The following is a 26,215-nucleotide window of genomic DNA, read 5'->3' on the forward strand; positions in this document are numbered from 1 at the left end:
CCTTTTACTTTGTGAACCTTCGCTCAAATCTTGTACTTGAAGAATAGTCATTTGACCTCAATGTTAAAACTTTCATTCTTGTTTATAAATCTCTCGTGGCTTGAAGCTTCCTAAATCCTCCTGCTGCTGCAATTCTGGCCACTCAAGCATTCCTAAATTGGAAGTTCCTAAAAGAAAGTTCTAACAAAGACTTACCCGCAGAATGTGCTGTAAAATATCTGTGTTAGCCTGTTGCTTCTGAGGGGGTTTGTCTCCCATGAACCTCATCAGAGCTGCAGAAAAATAGGAGTTAAAAATGGAAAAGGGCGGCCACATGATTAGTAACATTGTAGAGAACTCCCAAAGAACTTTGCGCAATGAGGTTCTTCAACAAAGCTCCTCTTCGTGTTTTGCTTATATTGTGAAAAATCAAAGAGAAACTCATGTCTGCTTTATAAAAGCAGCAACAAAATAGAGTTAACTATTTAACAATTCAAATGTCATTAATTCCCAACTGTGACATTAGTTCCAAATTTGTTTGCTGTTATCCTCAAAATCACTTCTGTCTCCACAGATTCTGCCATACCTGCTGAGTTTCTCTGACACTTTATTTCTATCAAATCTTATTTTTATTAATCCTACACATGTCTATTGCAATTGTAAAAGCTAGTTTTTATTAATGGAAAACTTTTATCATGAATTGCAAATCCCATTATTAATCCCCAAGTCCGTCACTAATGACAAACAATGCTGATGATAATCCAAATACAGATACCACAAAACCCCTAGAAATGGTACAAAACAAGTAGAACTATCCCACAGTTAGCCTGCGAAACTCACCCATGAAATTCTTTGCAGCAAGCTCACTTAGTTGTTTATCGGGTAGATCAATAAGTGACTCGTGTATGGGAATCTGTAACAGGAATTGTATCCAGAATGAGGCACAAAGCTGCTAAAGCCATTTCCTCAAGTTTCCTGTGTTAATTCAGTTCATTTTCAGATTTCTTATAAAGCATACTAACCAATGTGGAATGCTTTATTCAATTCTCATTTGTCTGCCTCAATGCATAACTAATCCAAATCTTTTTTTAATCTTTAGCTGTTTCTTACTTTTTAGCTAATCCATTCCAAAGATGTAGCCTAGTTTCCTGTGCATTTTGAATGAGATATTTTCTCCTGTTTTTAATGCAGTGATAAACATATTTTTAACATTTAACACTAATGATTTTGCTAAAGCAAGAAATCTTCCCAATTTAATTAAAATACATAATTTTAACTTTGGCAAAAACTTTCTGAAAGTCCAAATACATTATATCATGGGCAACTCCATGACCCAATGTATTAGTAACATTCTCAAAAAAAAGCAAGGACATAAGTCAGGCAGGACCATAAGAACATGTTAGAACATAAGAACTAGGAGCAGGAGTAGGCCATCCGGCCCCTCGAGCCTGCCCCCCCCCCCCCCCCCATTTAATAAGATCATGGCTGATCTTTGAAACTCAGCTCCACTTACCTGCCCACTCATCATAACCCTTAATTCCTTTACTGTTCAAAAATTTATATAGCCTTGCCTTAAAAACATTCAGTGAGGTAGCTTCAACCACTTCACTGGGCAGGGAATTCCACAGATTCACAACCTTTGGGTGAAGAAGTTCCTCCTGACCTCAGTCCTACATCTGCTTCCCTTTGTTTTGAGGCAATGCCCCCTAGTCCTGGTTTCACCTGCTAGCGGAAACAACCTCCCTGCCTCCACCTTATCTATTCCCTTCATAATCTTGTATGTTTCTATAAGATTTCCCCTCAATCTTCTGAATTCCAATGAATATAAGCCCAGCCTACTCAATCTCTCACCATAATCCAACCCTCTCGACTCTGGAATCAACCGAGTGAATCTCCTCTGCACCCCCTCCAGTGCTAGTATATCTCTTCTCAAGTAAGGAGACCAAAACTGCACACAGTACTCCAAGTGTGGCCTCACTCTATACAGCTGCAGCATAGCCTCCCTGTTTTTAAACTCCATCCCTCCAGCAATGACAGACAAAATTCCATTTGCCTTTTAATTACCTGCTGCACCTGCAATTCTACTTTTAGCGATTCATGCACAAGGACATGCAAGTCCCTCTGCACAGCAACGCGCTGCAATTTTTTTAACATTTAAAACATAGTCCATTTTGCTTTCATTCCTACCAAAATGGATGACCTTACACGTATGGATGGATTAGGCATGGGAAGTGTAGGATTACAGGGATAGGGCAGGGGTCTGGGTGAAATGCACTTCAGAGGATTGGTGTGGTCTTGATGGGCTGAATGGCCTGCCTCCATGCTCTAGAGATTCTAAATTGAAACCTTCCTGGTTTCTCTCAGAGCTCTGTAGGATTGGTCTAGGGCTCTTGTCTCTGAATAAATTTTCTATCTTTGAAATCATTCTTATGGCTATATCATTCATAAATCTACAGAAGTTAATTCTTGCTTTACAGTTACTGTGCAGGTATTTCACTTTCCTCACTTCCTGATTGTTCTCTTACCTCAGTGTGCTGAACCAGGGAATTGGGATTTCTTCCTTCTGCATTCGTGTCCTTCCAGTCAAGCCTAGAATCAGAACAAACGACAAAACTTTCTCACTGACTCACACACACAGCTGTTCACTGTTAAACAACAAGCCTGATATCTGCAGCAACAGATCTAAACTCTGATTTGGGAAACCCATTTTAGCAATCTGAGATGCCAATGTTTATTCCACTGTAGATGGTGGGAATGTAGAAAGAGCATGGAGTTCAGAAGAAGCAATTTTGATTGCTAGCACTGAGGTGAATCATAGAATCCTTAGAGTATGGATGCAGGACATTTGGCCCATCGAGTCCACACCTACTCTCTGAAGAAAATCCCACCTAAACCCACTCCTTGCCCTATCTCTGCATTTCCCTCCCTAGAAATTATGGATAATTTCGTACCTAACTTGCACATGTTTGGACTATGGGAGGAAGCCGGAGCACCCGGAGGAATCCCAAGCAGACATGGGGAGAATGTGCAAACTCCACACAGACAGCCGCCCAAGGGTGAAATCAAACCTGGGTCCCTGGCTCTGTGAGGCAGAATTGCTAAGTGGAATGATCTTGTATGTGGCTTAGGGATTCAGTCCTCAAACAGTAATCTTCCAGGGGTACTCATATCAAAATGTACGTCGGATATTTATTACCTTGGAGAGAGGAGTATTGTGGGTGGGCAGAAATAAAGGAACTGGGAAGTTGACAGCGAGGGGTGTGGGTGGGTTGGGCATGCCCATAGTGTGTATCATCCCAACTTGTTCAATCATATTCTCCCTAAGCAATGTTGCAACAGAGCAAATTTCTGCACTAATGTCAATACTTATTGCCGGGCTCTGCTGAAATCCTACAATAAGCACACTTCTACTGCTGTTAATGAGCTATTCAAATTTGTATGAGGTTAGGCTACTGGAAGAGCTAAGGCAGGAGAGATGCCCACTTCAAAAAACTAGAGAACAGAAATCAGATTATGCACCATTTTCAGCGGCCTCGTCCAATAACTATCCATAAAGATCAATTAACAGTGTTTTGTCAGTATTTGATGCTATGTCTAAAGAAACGTCAAGAAATTCCCCCAAGACAATATGAAGCCTCTAAAGCCAATGTTAGCAAATGCTAACATCAGAGCTAAACCTTGTGAGTGCCTAAAAGCTCCTTTAGCTCTGATGGTAAGGAGTAGGATGATTTTCCCTGCTATTGTTCATATTTTACAACAGTGAACTGCGGATGTTGTTCTGATCAGGTGGTATGGGCCAATGATGGCTTCTTCATTGGCTAAAGTCTCCTCAGGCATTTATCTTCTGTGAGACACATTAACTATTGACAGTGTACATTTTTTTGTTTATATATCTAAAGAACACTTACTTGCAGTGGAAGGAATGCAATAGAGGTTCACTGGACTGACCCCTCAGATGGTGGGTTTGTCTTATGAGGAAAGATTGAGGAAACAGGACCTGTGTTCTCTACAGTTCTGAAGAATAACAAGTTATCGAATTGAAGTGTACTAAGCATGTACGGGGCACAATAGGATTGATAGAACTAGGATGTTTCCCCTGACTGGTGACACTAGAACCAGACGACATAGTGTCAGAATACACAGTAGGCCACTTATGACTGAGGTAAGGAGGAATATCATCGCTCAGAGGGTGGTGAATCTTTGGAAATCTCTCCCCCTCCCCCAGAGGTCTGTGGAAATGCTGCCATTGAGTATGCTTGAAACAAATTGATTACATTCTACAGACTAAGGATGTCAAGAGATGCAGAGATCGCGTGGGTAACTGTTATTGAGGTAGACGCTCAGCGGCGATCTGATTGGATGATTGGCTGGATAGCTGGTTTGTGATGCAGAGTGATGCTAACAGCATGGATTCAATTCCTGTAACAGCAAGGTCACCATGAAGATCCTGACTTCTCAACCTCTTCCCTCGCCTGAGGTGTGGGGACACTCAGATTAAACCACTACCAGGCATCTCTCTCTAATGAGATTGTTGTCTTCTGATCCTCTGGGACTATGGTGACTTGTCTTTAATTGGATAGTTTAACAGCCTCAGATGGCTGAATATCCTTCTCTTGTTTTATATTCCTGCCCAAAGATATTTTCTAACTAGTCTGGCTACAGATGTTATTACACACCTCTGAAGCAGGTGTACCGTGAACCTGACCTTCCAGCTCAGAGGCAGAGATATTAGCACTTTGCCACAAAAACTCTCAGTCCTTTCCTGTGTACTCTGACTTTCTGAGTTTCCTGTCTTGCAGCAGAAATCTTTTTATGTGTATTAGATGGTACACCCATTATATCACCACACATAAAATTAATTCTTATCCATAAGTGTAAATAATGAAATCTTTTAGTAGTATGTAATCTCCCCTCTGCTGTACCATTGCCAGCTTTTGTTTTCAATTATACATATACTGCTAATGGGAATACTTAATTGATATTTAACAAGGTATATTGCACGGCACACCATTTTACACAAAGATGCTCCAAAAGAAAATGAGAAGCACATTCACATTGTCAATTTATTTATACCTCAGTTGTAAAACTGGTTGATATTGTATATTTTTGACTTCCTCTCAGTCTCTCTATCTCTGATGTGTCTGGGGCATGTCTAACTATTGTAGCACTTTGTTTTAAAATCTTCCAGTTATGGTATTAAACAGACTTGCTTAACACGCCAGTTATATTACTCACGTGGCTGCAGAATCTCTGAAGTACTTCATGGCAAATTCTGTCATTACGTACTGAACAAAGTCAGGTGAAGAATGAATGTTTGGTAGAGGGTTGCTGGATTCAGAATGTGAGAAGTTGGTCACGTTTTCTGAATCTTCACTGGGCACAGCACTCTAAATAACAAGCAGGGCACACATTCCATTAGTACACCAAAAGACAAGAGCAGATATGCTATGCAAAACAGTGTGAACAAAACTAAAGTTATAATTGTATTACAAAAAAGTCCATGGTTGTGTTTACATTACCTGGCATTTCTGATTGTCTGAGGCTATTCCATAAACACATGGTAGAATGTAGCCAACTGCTCATTCTTCATGTACTTTGAATCTGAGTGGGTCATCCAACAGCAAATAAAGAATGGTACCACAGCTAGGCTTATTCATATCCTTTCTCAGCTATGTATGTGTCAGGATGGATCATTGGACAGCAATAAAAATAGGAATCCAAAGAGGTCACAAAACACAACAATGTGGAGAAGGGGGAGAGAGATTTAGTAAATTAAATAGAAAGGACAATGTAATTGAACTGGGCAGCAATTCAGGTTAGAAGATATAAGGGAGTGACAGACATATTAATAGGATCATTGCAGCGATATGGTTGCAAGTTGACCAAGGTTGGATGCAAAACACAGATTTGGGAAGAACTGGGAGAGGCATGGGGGCTGAGATAGCTCAGTTATTAAGGGTTGTGAATAATGCAGTTGTGGGAAAAAGTCTTGTTCAGAAAAGCAAGATGTAGAAGCAAGGGAAAAATACCACTTGGGAGAATAGTTGACAGGTCTGCCTTAACAACAGTTACATCATAGGGAAAAGTGTATACAAAGAAATAACAGGGGCTTGAAAGAAAGGTAAAAAGGAAGGAATTAACTGTTGGTGATTTCATTTGGATTGGATGAATAAATTGGCAAAGGTAACCTGGAAAAGGATTTTATCGAGAATACTTGGGACAATTTCCCAGGGTAATGCATTGTAGAGATACATCAGAAAAGATACAATTGCAATAATTCAGAGAAAGTTCACTTGGCTGACAAGAAGTTAACCACAGGAAAGCTCTATCTTCAAACAGACAGCTAACACCAAATGTCACAAAGAACGAAGAAGCTACTTCTGATAAGGCTTTTGGTATGCTTGCCTTTATTGGTCAGTGCATTGAGTATAGGAGTTGGGAGGTCATATCGCAGCTATGCAGGACATTGGTTAGGCCCCTTTGGAATACAGCATGCAATCTGATCTCCCTGCCATAGGAAGGATATTGTAAAACTTGAAAGGGTTCAGAAAAGATTTACAAGATTGTTGCCAGGGTTGGAGGGTTTGAGACATGGGGAGAGGCTAGGGAGGCTGGGGCTATTTTCTTTGGAGTGCCAGAGGCTGAGAGTTGACTGTATAGAGGTTTATAAAATCATGAAGGGCATGCAGAGGATAAACAGACGAGGTCTTTTCCCTGGGATGGGGGAATCCAAAACTAGAGGGCATTGATTTAAGGTGAGAGAGGAAAGATTTAAAAGGGACTTAAGGGTTACTTTTTCACATAGAGGATGGTGTGTGTATGGATTGAGCTACCAGAGGAAGTGGTGGCGGCTGGTATAATTACAACATTTAAAAGGCATCTGGATAGGTATATGCACAGGAAGAGTTTAGAGGATAATGGGCCAAATGCTGGAAAATGGGACTAGATTAATTTAGGATATCTGGTTAGCATAGATGAGTTGAACCAAAGGGTCTGTTTCCATGCTGTACATTTCTATGACTCTATTACTCCAGGAAGGCAAACTGTAGACTTGCAATAATTTGGATGAAAGAATTTAAGGAATCATCAATAATATCACATCCTGGACCTGAAGGTCAAAAATCTCTCTAAGAGTCAGAAGCAGACCTCCCCCTTTAGCAGAAGTCTGGAGAAGAACTTTGCATAATGATCGAACCCTGGACATATCTAGAGACAGATACTGTTAGTGGAACCATAGCCAAGTTCCACCATTAATCAGGCAATAGCCATGTTGAGTTGTGGGGCTTAACTTTTTTACTTAGGGGTCTTATTTAGTTGCTACATGCAATAAAGTTTAAATCATTGCTTTACAATTTATTTGTCTGTGAAACCTTTTAATAAGTAGCTGAATTAAAGGCAACTTGTGGTGATTTACCCACGACAGTAGCTGAAATCACCAGAACAAGTATTCAACACTTCCCATCTACGTGATACTGCGCTAATCTGGATACTGGTCTTCTTACCTTTCTCATGGATGATCGATTAGAATTGGGTGTGCTCTTTTGCCTCTCCTCATTCTTCCCCATGTTACTGCTATAGTAATCAGGAGCAGCTGTTGGCTGAGCATGGTCTCCGGGAAATAAGCCAGAGCGGCCACCAATAGACCCAAACTGCCAACCTTGGAAGGAAGGGCGCAAGGTTCAGTAACGTAGGTAAATCCATAACTCTAAATCTTACTCTCTATCACACTTTACATCTCTGTTTCTCTTGTGTGACCTTTGATATTTGAGATGATTGTTTATATTTTTATTGTGCTAAAGCTATTTCTACCTTCATTATTGACCATGGGAGAGACTGCCTCTGCTGAGTGACCCTGTGAGACCATTTTTCCTGCCCTTTGTTCTTGCATTTAGTCTTATTCCAATTGTAAGGACCATATTTTTATATTACTTTATTTTTGATTGTGAACTAAACTAGAAAAGGGACTGTTTTAAAACCAAGGGCTGTGGAAGGAATTGTTGGACTTCTAAAAGGCACATTACTGACACTCATTGTAAGTCATGTTTACACTGCTGCTTTGTTCAAGCTGTGTGGGAAGGCAGTTTGTAGACAGACTGATGCCAAGGGGTGTGAACATTGCTGATTAGTTTGTGGAGTTATGACCAGTTGTGAATATCTATCAGCCTGACAGCAACTCTGTGATTGGCTGCATAGTAACTGAGTAACATGTGGGTTTACATAATTTTGACAAAAGCCTTTGGACTGCTGCAAGGGGCAGATGGTGTGTTTTGATCTCCAGTAAAATCCCTAGAGCCTAAAGAAAGCCAGTTTATTTTCCCTCACAGTGGTAAGCTGTGGCCTTTGACCTGTAAACTAAGAGATTTTGCATTTGATGTACCGACTGCCTATATCTCCTGCAAGGAAGTGAAAAGAAGCTGGAGAAAAACAATTGAAGAACAGAAAATCCTGGCCAGCAAAAGTTTCTTCTCGGTGACTGGGGCCTCTGAACTGCTTCCCCAGTTTATTATTTCCTCCACTCATAATACCAACGTCTGATTGTCTTTCAGTCTCTATCTATGTGTATGTGTACATAGCAGAGTTTTAGAAGGGGGTTAGAGTTCAGAGTTCTATTAGAGTTAAATATCAACAGTTCACAGCTGTTTACCTGTAGTTATAATCTATTTATTTGTAATAAACAGTAGTTATTGTTAAGTGCAGAAACATAGCTGATATTTTCTGTTAGTTGCAGGTAAATTGGGGCTTTGCATACAATGAAAACTTGTTAATTTTTGTGATAATTCTCAGAAGGAGGGGACTTGATTTCCAGTGAGGTGTGACACTAAGGCTCCTCATTGTAGACTCTACTATCTCAGTCTTTTATGACTTTAAAACCTCCATTACACTAATGTACACTGTTCCAATCAGAAAAGGCCTCATTTATCAAGTCTTTCTTCATATTTCTATTGGCTCGTATCAGGCCGAATGCCAATGAAAACAGTATTGCAATCCTAACCCTAACCTTTCTCTTGTGAGCGCAATACTCCTAATGAGGTCTCATTAGACTTTTGTTCAAAGTTATCATAATAAGTGTTAGTACTACCCCAATGTAATTTTCTTTCTCAGAGGTAGAGAGATTTTATTCTTTTGTGTGCATTTTGATAGCTTCCAGAGATAGTAGGGACTCTGTACCACTGGACATCTGGACCTTTCTGCTAGCCTCCAATCTGAGTTTAAGAAAAATAATCAACAAAATCAATTTCTGGACTGCCATCATTAAATAATTGAAACAATATTGCACTGTTCACTCTGCATGGATGTCTGACCACCCCCTTTGGCCCTCTGAGTCCAGTCAGGTCAGGTGTTAATTTGACCCTGCTGCATCAACAACCACTCCTGAGAGTGTGGTCGAATGTTAGCGATTGATGAGTTTGCGACTGCCCCTTGTGACTCACCTGGTTCGAGTCCATCCACTGGCAGCAGCTTGATGATGTCTCCTTTGCGAAAGTTCAGCAAACATTTATCATCAGTAATATAGCTCTTAATAGCCATAACATAGTCAGATTCCTGTAAGAAAGATTATACAATATGAACCAAATCTTAGAAGATAACAGGATTTCAGCTACTAAGTGAACATGTGAGTACTATAGCATCTGATAAAGTAGCTGTGCAACAGAGGTATGCAATCAAGAGGAACCAAATCGTTTAGATCTGCACTGGAACAACGAATGAGACGGTACTATCGACCTCAGCAAATTGGAGACAATCCTTGTATCAGTAACTGGGCAGTACATGAACCATTAACCATGCCAGCACTGGGACACCACCCTCCCATCACCCCATCTCCCCCCCACCTCCACCCACAGGAGCACCAGGCAGTTACTGTAGGGTTGAGGAGCAGTAGAAGACTGAATCCAAAATAGAATCCAAAGAATACAAATGCACAGCTCACTAAAAGTAACAATACAAATGAATCAGGCCATGAGAAAGAAAAGAAAGTGCTGCAATCACTTCTTGATGGATAGAATTGAAAAGCAGATAAATTGGGCTTAAACTTTATTATAAATTATATCGAGACACTAAGATAGGTGAAAAGAAAATCACTAGAATAATATCAGAACAAAACTTATATTTCAGGAAGAAGTGGAGAGAGGAAACTGAGGGGTAACAGAATCCTTAAGCCGCATTTGATAGAGTAGAGATAGAGAAGAGGTTTCCACCTGTGGAAACTACTACTTCGACACTACTCAAAACTAGAGGTCGTAAATATATCCGCCATAAATCCACTAGAAAATTCAGGAGGAACTTCTTCACCCAGAAGCATTAGTTAGATTCTGGAAGCTTTGATCACATGGAGTAGTTGAGATAAATATTATAGATGCATTAAAAAGGGAAGCTATACAAACACAAGGTTTATGCTAATTGGTGTAAATGAGAGGTGAGAGGAATCTCATTTGGAGTCCATAAACACTGCTGTGAAATAGTTGGGCATTCTGTACATTCAATGTAATTCTTCATATTAGTAATTCCATCCAATATTGGGGCAGAAAATGGACTGGTAACTGCAATAAATATATTTTAATTACTATACTCAATACTGAATTAGTATTGCTATGATGAGAAATGCTGATGCTACACCCATACACCATTACGCCAAGATAACAAAGTGTGAAGCTGGATGAACACAGCAGGCCAAGCAGCATCTCAGGAGCACAAAAGCTGACGTTTTGGGCCTAGACCCTTCATCAGACAGCTTCCTCTCTGATGAAGGGTCTAGGCCCAAAACGTCAGCTTTTGTGCTCCTGAGATGCTACTTGGCCTGCTGTGTTCATCCAGCTTCACACTTTGTTATCTTGGATTCTCCAGCATCTGCAGTTCTCATTATCTCTGATCACCATTACGCCAGTTCCTTTGTCATTAATACGGTACATTAACAAGTTCAGATTGTTTCCCATATCACAATTGCCTGTTGGTTTGAATTGTTATTTTTTGCTGGTCTGCCATAGTTTAATGCCTGCTCCTTTTCCATCACTGTTGCATTTTTCAGATCTTATGTAGTACCTTCCGTAACTCCTCCAGGAATAAAGTGATGAGCATCTTTGCCTGCTCGGCTTTTTCTGAATACAGGACCAGCTGCTCATTCTTCAGAGAAAATTCCAGCATGGTTTCTTCCTTTAATGTCACATTCAGTATTTCTGCATAGCTATAACAAAGAGAGAGGTAAATGGGTTTCCTTTATCTGCACAGATATTTAACACGGCCTGAACAGGTTTCTATCTGCTGAACCTCTCTTCATGGCCCCCAAATGGCACAGATGTAATGATCAATGGTCTCTTTCTGTGTTGAGAGGAGAGATCAGAGATAGTGGGGATCTAGGCCCGAAATGTCAGCTTTTGTATTCCTAAGATGCTGCTTGGCCTGCTGTGTTCATCCAGCTCCACACTTTGTTATCTCTTTCTGTGTTTTACATTTTTGACAATTCTGTGACCAAGTTACAGAGGAGACAACAGTGAAACTGAATAGAGAGAAGCTACTTAAAGGTTGTCAAGACATGCTCAAAGTTACAAAAGTGCAGCCTGTCTGGATGGGATGCACACTGGGTTGCTGATGGAAGTAAAGATGAAATTGCATCACTTTTCAACCATCCTTTGATCTGGTGGTGGTACCAGAGGGTTGGAATACTATTATGGCTACAAGCCCCATTCAAAAAAGGCACCCTGGATGCCAGGCTTTTCTCGTTTCACTCCTTCATGTTTCTGATCGCGCCCTTTATCCTGCCTTTGATTCTGTCTCCTCACCATCAAACTCACTGCATAACCCAACTCATTATTAAGTGTCAAAAACAGAAGTTGCTGGAAAAGCTCAGCAGGTCTGGTAGCATCTGAGGAAGGGTCACTCAACCCGAAACGTGAACTCTGATTCTTTTCTTCACAGATGCTGCTAGACCTGCTGAACTTCTCCAGCAACTTCTGTTTCTGTTCTTATTTACAGCATCCGCAGTTCTCTTGGTTTTCATTTTTCAGTCTCCTCTGATGGTCCCTATAAAGCTACTGTGCTCACTTGCTCCCTTCCTTGTGTTACAGAGTTTGAAAAGTGAAATCAGTGACCTCATACACAACTACTGAAAGCCAAAAAAGTGTGATATTTCCAAATAAACATGAACCTAGGGCCACTGGGTTTGTCTGGGAGTGGGTTGTAATTAAAAAAAGTTTTTTATGATAATGAGTATTTATGAAATGCAAATACATTGCAATTATGAATCCACTAGAGACTAATGTGAGGCTTAGCATGTCACAATCATGGTGCTACCTTTGTATCTGTTTGCATTCACATAATTAATGCAGGAAAGTTGTGTTGAATATTTAAGTTAGTCCCCAGCTGGAGTAATGTGGCCAGGTCTCGGTACCTCACCTTAAATGGAATGACAGGAGTTTGGAGAGGAGTATGTAGAGGAGATTTACTGGATTGTATTTGGAACACCAAAATTCAATAATGTGGAGACACGAAAGAAACTGGGATTGTTCCAATTGGAATAGAGAAGGATTTGATTAAGGACTTCAAAATGATCAAATGTTTAATAATAGGAAGATAATGTGAATGAGGAGAAACTGATTCCATTGGGGTCCATGAGACAAGGCATATGGGGTTTGGGGATTTGACAGATGGGAAAGTGAAATTAAGACCACAACCAGATTGACCATAGTCTTATTCAACATTGGAGCTGGCTCAGAGGATCAAATAGCCCACTTCTGTGTCTGAGTCCTGTGTTCCTATGAAAGGTACTTAATGACAATTGGCAAAAACATCTGAATGAGGAGGAAAAGATATGCAATGGTTTAATTGCTTATGATCTGTAATGCATTGCTTGAAAGGGAAGTAGAAGACAATTCACTGGGAGGAATTTTCAGGACTGAAGCTGAGCGGATTTCCTGCGGATGTGCTATTACTGTCCTGGCGCTAATCCATTTCTAAACAGGGCAGGTCAGGGATGCAAGCTTCAGGTAGACAATAAAGGCAATTAAAGGACATTTAGGCCTCTCTTCCTTGCCAACTGGAATCTTCTGGTTGACAGGCACATCCTGAAACATGGCCAGTGAGAGGAAGTGGCCTCCTAGTGGCAGACTGAAGGCCAGCTTTGAACTGTCTCCCCCTGCAACAGCAGTTATATTATCAATTAGTGCTGAGACAATGGTTTCATCTCTCCCTGAGCTGTGTCAACAAGCTGCCAGTCTCTCAATGCTTGAGGACTTGCTTTGGCGCTCCAGCATTTGGAGTCCATCGTCTGTCCCCAGTTGTATCATGAGCACACCCTCAGGGCCTTCATTCGCCATTTCTGTGACATTTCTTTTATAAACTTTTTTTAGTGGGGAATGAATGGCCTAGTGGTATTATTGCAAGACTGTTAATCAGAGACCCAGATGATGTTCTGAGGACATGGATTCAATTTCTGCTATGGCAGATGGTGGAATTTAAATACAATAAAATATCTGGAATTAAGATGATGATGGCCATGAATCCGTTGCCAATTGTTGGAAACACCTATCTCGTTCACTATTGTCCTTTAGGGAAAGAAACTGTCATCCTTACCCGGTCCGGCCTACATGTGATTCCAGACCCACAGCAATATGGTTGACTCTTAACTGCCCTCTGGGCAATTAGGGATGGGCAATAAATGCTGCCTAGTCAGTGATGACCTCATCCTGTGAATGAATTTTTTTAAAAAATTTCAACTGGGCACAAAGAGTGCACTTGGAATAGCCCTGGCATTGGGTTCCAACCACAAAACCAAAATCCTGCTCAACAATAACTTTCTGAAAAGAACTGGATAAAAAGTTCTACAGAACAAAACATGGTAAGGCAAGGAGCAAGACTGAAGAGATTGGGTTAAGTGCCAGTCAGAGCAGAGCACAGAAACAGGCTCTTCAGCCCATCATGTCAATACCAACCAACAAACGACAAATTACACTAATCCAATTTACCCCCACTTAGTCCATAGCTTATTATGCCATCCTCTCAGGCAGGGAATTACATATTCCTACCAGCTTCAGGATGACAAAAAATTCCCAGATTTCCTCTAAACCACTTACTCCCCACCTTAAACATATGCCCTCTTGTCTTAGACACATCTGCCATGGGAGTCAGATTTTCATGATTTGCCCTGTCTGTGCCTGATAATAATTTTGCATAACTAAATCAGATTTCCCCTCAGCCTCCACTGCTCCAAGGAAAGCAAGCCCAGCCTACCCAATCTCTCCTCACATGTAAGATTTTTAATCTCAGGCAATATCCTGCTGAATCTCCTCTGCACCCCCTCCTGTGCACTCACACCCTTCTCATATTGTGGTGATCAGAACTCAACGCAGTATTCCAGCTGTAGGCTAACCAATAATTTATAAAGTTGTAACAAGACTTCCTTGGTCCTATATTCTAAGCCCTGACTAATGAAGGAAAGCATCCCATATGCCTTCTTCACCACCCAATCTATCTGTGCTGGAATGTTCAGGGATCTATGGACTTGTACACTAAGGTCCTTTTGTTCCTCAGTTATCCCTAGGGACCCACTATTCATTGTGTAAATTCTTCCCTTATTAGACTTCCCAAAATGTATCCCTTCATTCTTATCAGGATTAATTTCCATCTGCCATTGTTATGCCCAATTTACCAGCTGATCAATATCAGATTGTAGCTTGAGATCATCCTCCTCACTATCAACACCATCACCAATTTTCATGTCAACTACAAACTTACTAATTACATCTTCTGCATTCACATCCAAGATGTTAACAAATATAACAAACAGCAAGGATCGCAGCACCAATCCCTGTGGTACAGTGCTGGCCACAAGATTCAAATCAATCATAAAAACCCTCCATCATCACTCTTTGTCTCTTATGTGAAAACTGATTTGGGATCTAATTTGCCGACTACTTTTGGCCCATGGGCTCTTACCTTTTGGATCAGCCTTCAATGTGAGACCTTGCCAAAGGCCTTACTGTAGTCTATGTAAATAACATCAACTGCACCACCCTCTAAAATATATTTAGTCACCTTTTCGAAACATTCAATTGAATTAGTCAGACGGGATCATTCTCTAACAAATTCGTGTTGAGTATCTTGGTTCGATCCTGCCTTTCCAAGTATTGATTATTCCTGCCCTTCAGCATTTTTTCTAAAAATTTCCCTACCACTGATATCAAACCAGTTGGCTGAATGGTACCTTCCTATACTGTTTTATTCGATAATTGTAGGTGTGGTAACCAAGGAACTGATTACCAGCTTGGAGAAGGCAGTTGTGAAGCCCGTAAGTGAGGCTCCAGATTCCTAACAGAGACCCAGGAGCCTGTTTCACAGACTCCAGCTGATGTCAAGCAGTGACTGGAGTAGCAGCAGAGAAGGAACAAGAAGAAGGGAGAAAAATGAACTCTGTTACAGTAAAATCTTGCATTATATTCTGTTTTAAGAGATGGCAACGGAGCGTGACGACTTTGCACGTAAAACACTAAAAAACACTTTTTGTTGTATTTTTGACATACATGTGAAATTAAATCTAATAATAAGTTCTGAAAAGATATCTGAGGGCTGATACATTCAAATGTAGCTGTGCGCAACTGAACATGAGACACAGCCATGCTGTCAAAACTTGCTAACGCAGATAAAAATGTAACAGATCCAGACACACTGACATACATTGACACAATGACACACGAACGTATGAAAGTATCTTTCCTGATGTCTTACCAATAGCTCCGAAGAACCTTAAAATGGTCTAATTTCATTCCGAGCACTTGCACCGACTTTAATAGCTTGATTCCTCGGTGAGAGATACTGAGAATCTGCACATCACTGCCAATGTCCCCCTGAATTAAAAACACAAGTGTAATGTCTCCAACTGAGCTAATTATGTCACTATATGAGCATAATACCTTTCTGCTTCAAACCTTCCTTCATCTTAACAGCATTCTGATTATACTGTACACTGTTTATCTGACAGACTTCATTAGCGATCTGGCATAATTTCCTGAACAGACATTTGGGTGGAAAGCAACACCAGATGTGCAATACAGAATTCCAAAGATTCACAACCTTTTGTGAATTTCTTCTCATCTCTATCCTAAATGATGAATACCTTTAAACTTTTCAAGAAGCTATGTAGCTTGGATTGTGGATGGGGTTGTAGACACGTTCACCAAGCTGGTGAGTTTTGTTGCAAACGTTTTGTCACCCTAGCAAGCCTTTAGATTCTGGAAGAGTTCCTATATATTGGAAGCTAGCTAATACAACCCAAATATTTAAAAATGGAGGTAGAGTAAGAACAGGTAATTATAGACTAATTATGGTTTGATGCCATTTGTGCGGAAGATGCTGAGAATTTATTATCCAGGATTTTATAGCAGAGCACTTTGGAAATAGTGGTAGCATGTATTTACAAAAGAAAAATAATGGTTGAGGATGTAACTTGAAGAGTTGATTTGGAGAGTGGATGTGGTTATTTGGGTTTTCAGAAGGATTTTGACAAAGTACTACACAAAAGATTAATGCGTAAAATTAAAATGCAAGGGATTGGGGCTAGTATATCGAGATGGATAGAAATTGGTTAGGAGGCAGGAAAGAAAAGTAGAAATAAATGAGTCTCTTTCTGAATGGCAGTGGGGTACCACAAGGATCAGTGCTCGGACCTCACTTATTGACAATGCATGTTAATGATTTACATGAGAACCAAATGTAATATCTCAAAAGTTGCAGATGACACAAAGCTGAGTAGAAGGGTTAACTGTGTGGAGGATGCAGAAATGTTGCACTCTGACTTGGACAGGCTGACTTAGTGGACAAATGCAAGCCAATTATAGTATGATGTGGAAAAATGTGATGTTATTTTTATTTCAATGCCTGTAAGTTGGGAGGGGGAATGTTCATGAAGACCTAGGTGTCCTTGTGCACCAGTTACTGAAAGTAAGTGCACAATTTCAGTAGGCAGTAAAGAAGGCAAACTATACGTTGGCCTTCATCACAAGAAAATTCAATTACGGGAACAAGGATATTTTACTGTAATTACACAGGGCATTGGTCAGAGAACATTTGGAATATTTTTTAGTTTTAATGTCCTTATCTGAGGAAGGACGTTCTTGCAATTGGAATGCGGTGAATGTTTACCAAATTGACTGTTTGGATGGAAGGACCGATGTACGATGAGAGATTGAGTCAATTAGGATTGTATTCACTGAAGTTTAGAGGAATATGGAGGAGCTCACAGAAACTTATAAAATTCCAACAGGACTAGAGTGTCTAGATGCAGGAAGAATGTTTCCAATGGTGGGAGTTCAGAACTGTTTAAGGGGCAAACCTTTTAGGACTGAGATGAGGAGACATTTCTTGAACCTGAGAGTGGTGAGCCTGTGGAATTCACCACCAAAGAAAGTGGTTAAGGCCAAAACGTTGTGTGTTTTCAAGAAGGAGCAAGATATAGTTCTTAGAGCTAAAGGGATCAGGGGATATGGAGGGAGGGCAGAATTAGGGTATTGATGATCAGCCTTGATCATGTTGAATGGCAGAACAGGCTTGATGAGTCAAATTGCCTACTCCTACTCCTATCTTTTATGTTTCTATGGGAAGTTTAACTATTAAGGAAATTCAAGACAGAGATTGATAGGTTTTTCTTTAATAGCAATGTTAAGGGGTATGGGGATGGGGTGGGAATTTGATGATCAGCCATGATCTAAAAAGGTGGAGCACACTCACAATGTATTTATAAAACAAAATTATCATAACCTACATCAGGAGATATTATGTCAAACCACCGAATGCTTGATTAGAGAGTTAAATTTTAAGGAGGATCCTAAAAGTAGGAAAGCAAGGTAGAGAATTTGTTCCAGACATTAGGGTCTACTCCAGCGAAAGACATGGCCACCAACAATGAAGCAATTAAAATAAGGGATGCTCAAGTGGTAGATTAGAAGAGCAAGAATATCTGGCTTGTGGAGCTGGAGCTGATTGCAGAGATAGGCAGGAAAAGGCCAGCAAGGAGCGTGAAAGCAAGAATGAAAACTTTAAAATCAAGACATTGAGCCTGTAATATTTTGAACTACATAAATACTTTTCCAGAGGTATTAAAACATACAATAAACAATTGGTAAATTTCATGAACATAAATACTTTCATGTTTTATTTAAATAGTAACTGCAGGCATTAAAAACCTCAGTAGCTGAGAAAAACTGTCAAATGAAAATGTTTTAAGTAATTCAGTTATTTTATCAAAGCCTCAGTGAAAAGTTCAGAAAGGGAAATTGAAAGGGAAGTATTTACATAGCATTTCAAAATGGGAAGTGTGACCAAGAATGTTAAAACAAAAGTAAAGTTTGTACATTATACCTAAGTGTTAGATTTTTAACATCAGATGGATAAATCTGACACATATTCACTAAAAGCAAACCTCAAAATTGTTGATGCTGTACTTACACTGGCAGGGAACAACCGAGAAAAGTAAACAGCCCAGTTGTCTCGTGCAGCCACTACAATCCGCTTCTTCAATGCATTGTCTTGCAGTAACTGTATGTCAGTGCCAACGTGAAGCTCAGCTGCAAACAAGAACAAGGTAGTCCTTAAGTAGAACATAATGAGGGCCACAATGTATTCATGTATCAGCTCCTATAAAGCTTAGCAACAAAATCCGTTGGTGCACACTTGTCACAGCAACTGCTGAGAGTCTAACCTCTTCCTCATGGGATGCATTTGCCTATTGAGCTGATGTTCCTAACTCATTGGAGATTATTACTCTGTAACAATATCCCATGCAGTTCATTATAATGGTCATGCCTGAGCATGTCAACCAAGTTATGTCTACACTGAACTCAACAATTACTTCCCTGTCCCTTCCCTCAGATACTATCCCTACTCCTAAAGGCACTTCTTATTGAGTATTTACTATTCCTTCTGACATTATGCTCTCTGATGCTGAACATTCTGTACTCAACAAAGGTCTTAGTTTATCCCTAAGAGTCCTCACCTCAATGAATTTTGGGATGACACGATCTTGAAATCTTCTTCCATTGCCTTCACTTCTATGTCTATTTCTTTGAAAAACAGTCCACTCCCTGTGCCACAGATGCCTTCACCCACCTCCAAAACTCAGCCCTCACCTGGGCTCCTCTCCCTGGCTCTTTAGGTGCACTCAACCCCTTCATTGAGAACCGTTAATATGACGTTAGTCGCCTTATTTCTCTGCCTATCTCACCCATTCAAACTTATCTCCCTCTGAACTGATTGCATTCTGTGTTCTTGGATCCAACCCTGACTTGGTCATCAAGCCTGCCAACACAGGTTGTACTGTTTTAGTATGGCATACTAACCTCTACATTGCAATGCTGAGCTCCAGCTCTCAGACACCTCCTCCTAACTCCTCTGGACTATGGCCCCACTGTTGAAACATTGAATCCACAACGGTCACTAATCTCATCTCATTGGAGCCTCTGCCCATCATAGCCCCGGGGTTCACAGTTCCCCAACCCTATACAGCCCACTTCCATCTCCTTCTCAATTTCTATTAACAGGATTGGTGGGCAGACCTATTGTTTCTGCTTGCTCCTGCCCTACAGAGCTTATTTCTTTCTACATTGACTTGATTTTTTTTCTCTTGTCCAGTACTTTCCCAATTACATCCGTGGGTGTAAACGTTTTATGTTGGTTTCAAAATTTCCAGTTTGCTGGTCCCAGCCACCTCCACTGCACCATGGAAGTGTATTCTCTTTGTACGTCCATCCCCCATCAAGCTGGCCTCAGTGCTCTCTGTTTGGGAGGAAGGTCTGTACTGTACCATCCACCATTACCATTCTCTGCCTGGCCGAGCTTGTCCTCACTTTGAGCAACTTCTTCTTTAACTCCTCTCACATTCTTCACATCAAAGATGTGGTCATGAGTGCCCTCATGGGTTCCATTTATGCATGTCACTTTGTGGGATTTGTGGAACTTTCCTTGCACATATACCACCTTTTCCCAGATAAAATCAGTGCTGAAGAAGGATTATTGGACTCTGAATGTTAACTCTGCTTTCTCTCCACAGATCCTGAGAAACCTGTTTTGTTTCTCCAGCAGTTTTCCATGCTGTTTCAACAATCTTTGGATCCAGTAACAGAAGGATATACACAATGAATGATCCCTGAGCACTACTGAGGAAGAAAGGGACCTTTGCGTACAAGTCCATAGATCCCTGAAGATGTCAGCACATGTAGATAGGGTGTTGTCACAACTTTATAAATTATTGGTTTGGTCACAGAGAGAACACTGTGTGCAGTTCTGGTTTCGACTATCGTAACGGCATGATTGTACTGGAGAGGGTGTGGAGGAGATACACCAGGATGTCATTTGGGATGAACATTCTTGGTTATGAGGAAAGACTGGATAGGCTGGGTTTGTTTTTCATGGACCAGATGAGGATGAGGGGGTGATCTGATTCTGCTATGCAAAATTATGAGAGGTATATACACAGTAGGTTGTGAGAATCTTTTCCTCATGACAGACATGTCTAAGACCAAAGTGCACAAGTTTGACGAGAGGAGTAAGTGATTTAGAGGAGATCTGAGGAAACGATTGTTCACACAGAGGGTGGAGAGGGTTCATGGAATGTGCTCCTATATAGGGTAATGGAGGCAGGTGCTCTCACAATATTTAGGAAGCATCTGGACAAATACTTAAAATGCCAGAGCATAGTAGATGATTTCTCTGAGCTAATAGACACCATTATTGAAAGATTTGATTATCTACGTACCCAACAGGTCTCGCATCTTGTGTCGCTCCTCCTTTGAGATGCGTGTACAGCTGTCAGAGTAAGTGTCTCGAATGATCTGAGGAGATATTGAATTGCTGTTAGTTACAGCATGACAAATGATGCACACGTGCACATAGACAAAGCAGAAGCAAGCACGAACATTATCAGGATAACTTGTAACTTCATGTTTGCTTGAACTGCACATTAGGGGTATGGGCCGTTGCTTTGTGCAATTTTCTGATTTAATTTAACACTAGAAACTGAATAACATTTCGAAACATCACTTTCCAAGGCATTTGTAGAAATAGTTTGAGGGAAGAAACATGAACAAAATAATTGGAGACAGCAGAGGAGTTAGAAGTGTTGGATTGCTCTTATGAACAGCAGTCTGCGAAATGAACCTCTGTCTTCTATGTTTTGTACTAGCGTTTTGTACATGCTGCAAATGTACAAAACGCTAGTGCGGCCTCATTTGGAATATTGCATGCAGTTCTGGTCGCCCCCACTACAGGAAAGTTGTGGAAGCATTGGAAAAGGTGTGAAGGACATTTACCAGGATGTTGCCTGGTCTGGAGCGCAGGCCCTATGAAGAAAGGCTGAGGGACTTGGGTCTGTTCTCATTGGAGAGAAGGAGGCTAAGAGGGGATTTAATAGAGACATACAAGATGATCAGAGGGTTAGATAGGGTGGACATGAGAGACTTTTCCGAGGATGATGACATCAGCTTGTACAAGGGGGCATAGCTACAAAGTGAGGGGTGATAGATTTAAGACAGATGTCAGAGGCAGGTTCTTTACTCAGAGAGTGGTAAGGGCGTGGAATGCCCTGCCTGCCGACGTAGTTAACTCAGCCACATTAGGGGCATTTAAACAGTCCTTGGATAAGCATATGGATGATGATGGGATAGTGTAGGGGGATGGGCTTAGATTAGTTCACAGGTCAGCCCAACATCGAGGGCTGAAGGGCCTGTTCTGTGCTGTATTGTTCTATGTGCTATGTTCTATGATTCCTTAATGACTGAAATTCTAAAATGTGTATTTGATGGAGAAGGCTTTGTGCCATCATAGCCTCTAGTGTTCCAGTGCAAAAATCTTCAAGAAGGTAGAGGAAAAAAAATCTTCCAATGCTCATCAATTTGACATTTAAATATTAGGATCTGTAAAACTATTCTTCTGAAATACCCTTGTTGCCCAGTTTTGGAATTATTAGTACAACTGGGATGCATTTCAGAGGTTGGGTTTACATTATTGAACCTTGCAAGAATATCAAATTCCCCAGCGATTTACTGCTTCAGCTATTACAGATTGCATGAATATCACAGAGCTCAATCGCTACATAAACTAACACATCTTTGGTGGTACCAGCCATGGACAAAATAGTGAGACCATCACCTGCCACCAAGCTGTTCCTGACAGCTCCATTATCCAAAATGTGATGATTGCTCTGAGCACAAATATATAAATATATTTTAAAGAAAAGTTCAGAAAACTTCACAATAATAATAGTCTGAGTTACAGTTAATATTACCAGTATGAATCTGAAACACTGGTAGTGTAGCTGATATAAGCCTGTAATAAAGGTCATAAAATTGATACAGCTACAGCCAGCATAACTGGTCAAAAGCCCATCAGTCAATTCTCAATCAAAGCAAAGTGTTGGAAGAGAACACGGACAGTGCTATCAAATGGCACTTACTCAGCAAAAACTTGCTCATTATTTGGCTTCTGTCAGATCCATTCAGCTCATTACAGCCTTGGGCCAAAGATGGATAAAAGAGCTAAAACCCAGGGGTGTGCTGAGAGTGACCACCCTTTTAATCAAGGCAGAATTCTTCTCTGTAGCTATTCATGGGATGTGAACGTTGCTGTTTGGGCTAGCTTTTGTTACCCATCACTGATTGCCTTGGAGAAAGGTGCATGTGGTAGTGTGGCCAAGCAGTCTAAGATGCTGGATTCAAGTTCCAGTCTCCTTGGAGGCGTGGGTTTGAAGCCCACTGCTGTCACTTGTGCCCTGGGTGGCATGGTGCCTCAGTGGTTAGCACAGCTGCCACACAGCGTCAGGGACCTGGGTTTGATTCCACCCTTGGGCGCTGTCTGTATAGAGTTTGCACATTCTCGCTGTGCATGTGTGGGTTTCTTCTGGGTACTCTAGTTTCCGCCTGCATTCCAAAGATGTGCAGGTTGGGTGGACAGGCCATGCTAAATTGCCCGTAGTGTTCAGGGATGTGTAGCTTAGGTGGATTATAAAGGGATGGGTCTGGGTGGGATGCTCTGAGGGTTGGTGTGGACTTGTTGGGCCGAAGAGCCTGTTTCCACACTGTAGGGATTCTATAGAATTGTATTCTATTCTATAAAAAAAGAATGATAAGCTGCCTTCTTGATAAGTTGCCATCCATCGGGGTGTAGGGACACACACGGTGCTTTTTAGATTAGGTTCCCTACAGTGTGGAAACAGGCCCTTCGGCCCAACAAGTCCACACTGTCCCTTGGAGCATCCCATCCAGTCCCATCCCCCTATAGCCCACACACCCCTGAACACTATGGACAATTTAGTATGGCCAAACCACCTAGCCTGCACATCTTTGGACTGTGGGAGGAAACCGGAGCACCCGGAGGAAACCCATGCAGACATGGGGTGAATGTGCAAACTCCGTACAGACAGTTACCTGCGGCTGGAATTGAACCCGGATCCCTGGCGCTGTGAGGCTGCAGTGCTAACCACTGAGCCACCGTGCCGCCTGCCTTTTACAAAGGAAGTCCGAATACTTTTACCAAGTGACAGTGAAGGAACAGCAATGTAAGTCCAAGTCAGGATAGTGGAGGAGAACTTGCAGGTGCAAGTGTTCCCATGCATCTACTGCCCTTGACTTTCTGAAGTCGCCATAGTACCAGAAGATCATAGGGCTACTTTCTCATTACAGAGAGACAACAGGTGGTGAGTTTAACCTGAGGGTCACCACCCCTCAGGCGAGGGATGAGGTCAGAAAGGTGGTCCTGCGTGGGGACCTCGGCAGTGCAGAAATTGAGCCCATGCTGCTGGTACTGCTCCACATCAGAAACCAGCCGTCCAGCCAACTGAACTAACTGACCCCTTCCCTCTTATCTTTTTGGGTTCTAGATATTACACATTTGGAAAGTGCTGTTGAAGGAGTTTTGGTGAGTTATGGCAGTGGGTATCATTGATAGTGCACACTGTTGCCACTGTTACGTGTGTGTGTAAGGGGAGAATTTTGAGTGGATGTCAGTGAAACAGGCTGTTTTGTTCTGGATGGTATCAAGCTTCTTGAGCATCATTGGAGCTGCAATCAGCCAAGCAAGTGTATTTCACCATGCTCCTGAGTTGTGTCTTGTAACTGGCAGATGGGTTTTGGGAAATGAGGAGGTGAATTACACACTGCATCTGACCTGCTTTTGTAACCACTGTACTTATGTGGCTAGTCCAGTTTGGTTTCTGATTAATGGTAAATGCCAGGATATTGTTAATGGAGGATTTAGGGATGGTAATGCCATTGAATGTCAAGGGATGGTAGTTGATTATCTCTTGCTGAAGGTAGTCATTGCCTAATGTTTGTGTAGTGCAATGTTACTTGCCGCTTTTGGGCCTGAGCCTGGGTATTATCCAGGCCTTGCTGTACTTGCACATGGGCTGCTTCAGTGTTTGAGGAGTTTCATATGGTGCTGAACATTGTGCAACTTTGTTGAACATCCCCACTTCTGACATTATAATGGAGGGAAGGTCATTAAGGAAGCAGCTGAAGATGTTTGGGCCTAGGACACAAGATTGCTGAAGGGCATATAGGCTTGGTCTTAAATATTGACCCAGCAAGCGATGCCCACAACTCATAAATGAATGTTTAAAATTATTAATATAGGTTTTAATTCAATAAGTAATAATGGTATAGGTTGTAATACTCCTGATAATAAGGGCAGTGTGACTAGTATACAACAAGAACAATTTGCATTAATAGAGTGCATATAACACATTAAAACATTGTACACAAAATTTGACACCAATCTACAACAGAAAAGCAGGAGACCAAAAGCTTGTTCGAAGAGGTGGAATTAAAGACAGATGGGGAGAGAAGTAGAGAGTTTGAGAGACTAAATTCCAGAGCTAAAGGCAATGGTGAACTGAAAACATTTGCAGATGTCCAAGAGACAAGAATCGGAGGAGAACAGAAATATGACTGGTTTCTGGAGCTGGAGGATGTTAGGGACAGAGATATAGAGGCAAGTATAGTATGTATGTACTTGTCAAAGAGTTTGCAATATAGGCAGCATTAATATTATAGATTGTGAATTGGATAGCACACAGTCCTGTTCCTTGGTCTCTTACAGCACACAGTATTGTACCTCAGTCTTCTGCACCACACAACTTTGCAGTTAACCTCCTTTTTTACCCTTGTCCTTGTCAGTGTGTGCAGAAGGTGAAATGCTTCAGTTACTATGCTTTTACCTGTTCACACATCAGGTTGAGAATGTAGTCAGTGTTAAACTTCTCCCTTGGGTAAAACAACTGCAGTGGAAAAGATGAAAGTTAGCTATGCAAAATGTAAGAGAGATACAAAATCTTTTCACTTCTAATCATAGAATCTCTACAGTGCGGAAGCAGGCCATTTGGCCCATCAAGTCCACACTGACCCTCTGAAGAGCATCTCACGCAGACCCACCCGCTCCCTGTAAACCTGCATTTCCCAGGGCTAACCCACCTACTCTGCACATCCCTGGCCACTACGGGAAAATGAGCATGGCCAAACCAACTAATCTGCACATCTATGGACTGTGGGAGGAAACCGGAGCACCCAGAAGAAACCCACACAGACACAGGGAGAACATGCAAAGTCCACACAGACAGCTACCCGAGGGTGGAACTGAATCCAGGTCCCTGGTACTGTGAGGCAGTGGTCCGAACCACTGAGACATCATGCTGCCCCAACTGATTTCAGCACCGTTGAGGATTCAGTTAGTGTTGTCAGAAAATATTTTGTATTACTAAGACAAACAAAACAGAAAGATTCCAGATTTGTTCCTGGTTGTTGTGGAGTCGTGTTATCTCAGCTAAAATGAACTGGAGACTGGCAAGAACCAGCCCTGGTTCCTCTGTTTTTTTTAACCAGGATATTATGATTCTTACTGCAAGATGGGAGAGCTTGTCAGTCCTGACTGTAATAAGGTCCACACTGAAATAGCATTCTGATACTTGTGGTTGGGCCTCTGGAATGAATAAATCTGGTGAATCAGTGAGGGTCATTGGAATTCACCCATGGGGATATAAATTTCAGCACCATTGAGAAGAGTGGAGGAGAGCAGTAATAAGATTAAGAGCTGTTTCAGAACCAAAAGAACAGAAGATGCTGTAAATCAGGAACAAAAACAAAGTTGCTGGAAAAGCTCAGCAGATCTGGCAGCATCTGCGGAGGAGAAAATCAACAGAGTTAATGTTTCAGGTCCGGTGACCCTTCCTCAGAACTGATCGTGGCTGGGAAAACGTCAGTTTATATGC

General features: G+C 41.4%; 1 protein-coding gene across 1 annotated transcript in view; it reads right to left on the bottom strand.

The window, feature by feature from the left end:
* The window catches only part of myo15b (myosin XVB), a 278,965-nt gene that overhangs the window by 37,513 nt on the left and 215,237 nt on the right, over nucleotides 1-26,215 (bottom strand). The window contains exons 38-48 of the mRNA XM_059653562.1: nucleotides 25,169-25,228; nucleotides 20,714-20,789; nucleotides 18,409-18,527; nucleotides 15,694-15,812; nucleotides 11,017-11,158; nucleotides 9,411-9,522; nucleotides 7,482-7,636; nucleotides 5,215-5,366; nucleotides 2,505-2,568; nucleotides 820-892; nucleotides 196-272 (exon numbers count right to left, since the gene is read on the bottom strand). Of these exons, the coding sequence (XP_059509545.1) occupies nucleotides 196-272; nucleotides 820-892; nucleotides 2,505-2,568; nucleotides 5,215-5,366; nucleotides 7,482-7,636; nucleotides 9,411-9,522; nucleotides 11,017-11,158; nucleotides 15,694-15,812; nucleotides 18,409-18,527; nucleotides 20,714-20,789; nucleotides 25,169-25,228 (1,149 nt within the window). The remainder of the gene's footprint in view (nucleotides 1-195; nucleotides 273-819; nucleotides 893-2,504; nucleotides 2,569-5,214; nucleotides 5,367-7,481; nucleotides 7,637-9,410; nucleotides 9,523-11,016; nucleotides 11,159-15,693; nucleotides 15,813-18,408; nucleotides 18,528-20,713; nucleotides 20,790-25,168; nucleotides 25,229-26,215) is intronic.

The sequence above is a fragment of the Stegostoma tigrinum genome, chromosome 22, assembly GCF_030684315.1.
Source record: "Stegostoma tigrinum isolate sSteTig4 chromosome 22, sSteTig4.hap1, whole genome shotgun sequence".
Lineage (NCBI taxonomy): Eukaryota > Metazoa > Chordata > Chondrichthyes > Orectolobiformes > Stegostomatidae > Stegostoma > Stegostoma tigrinum.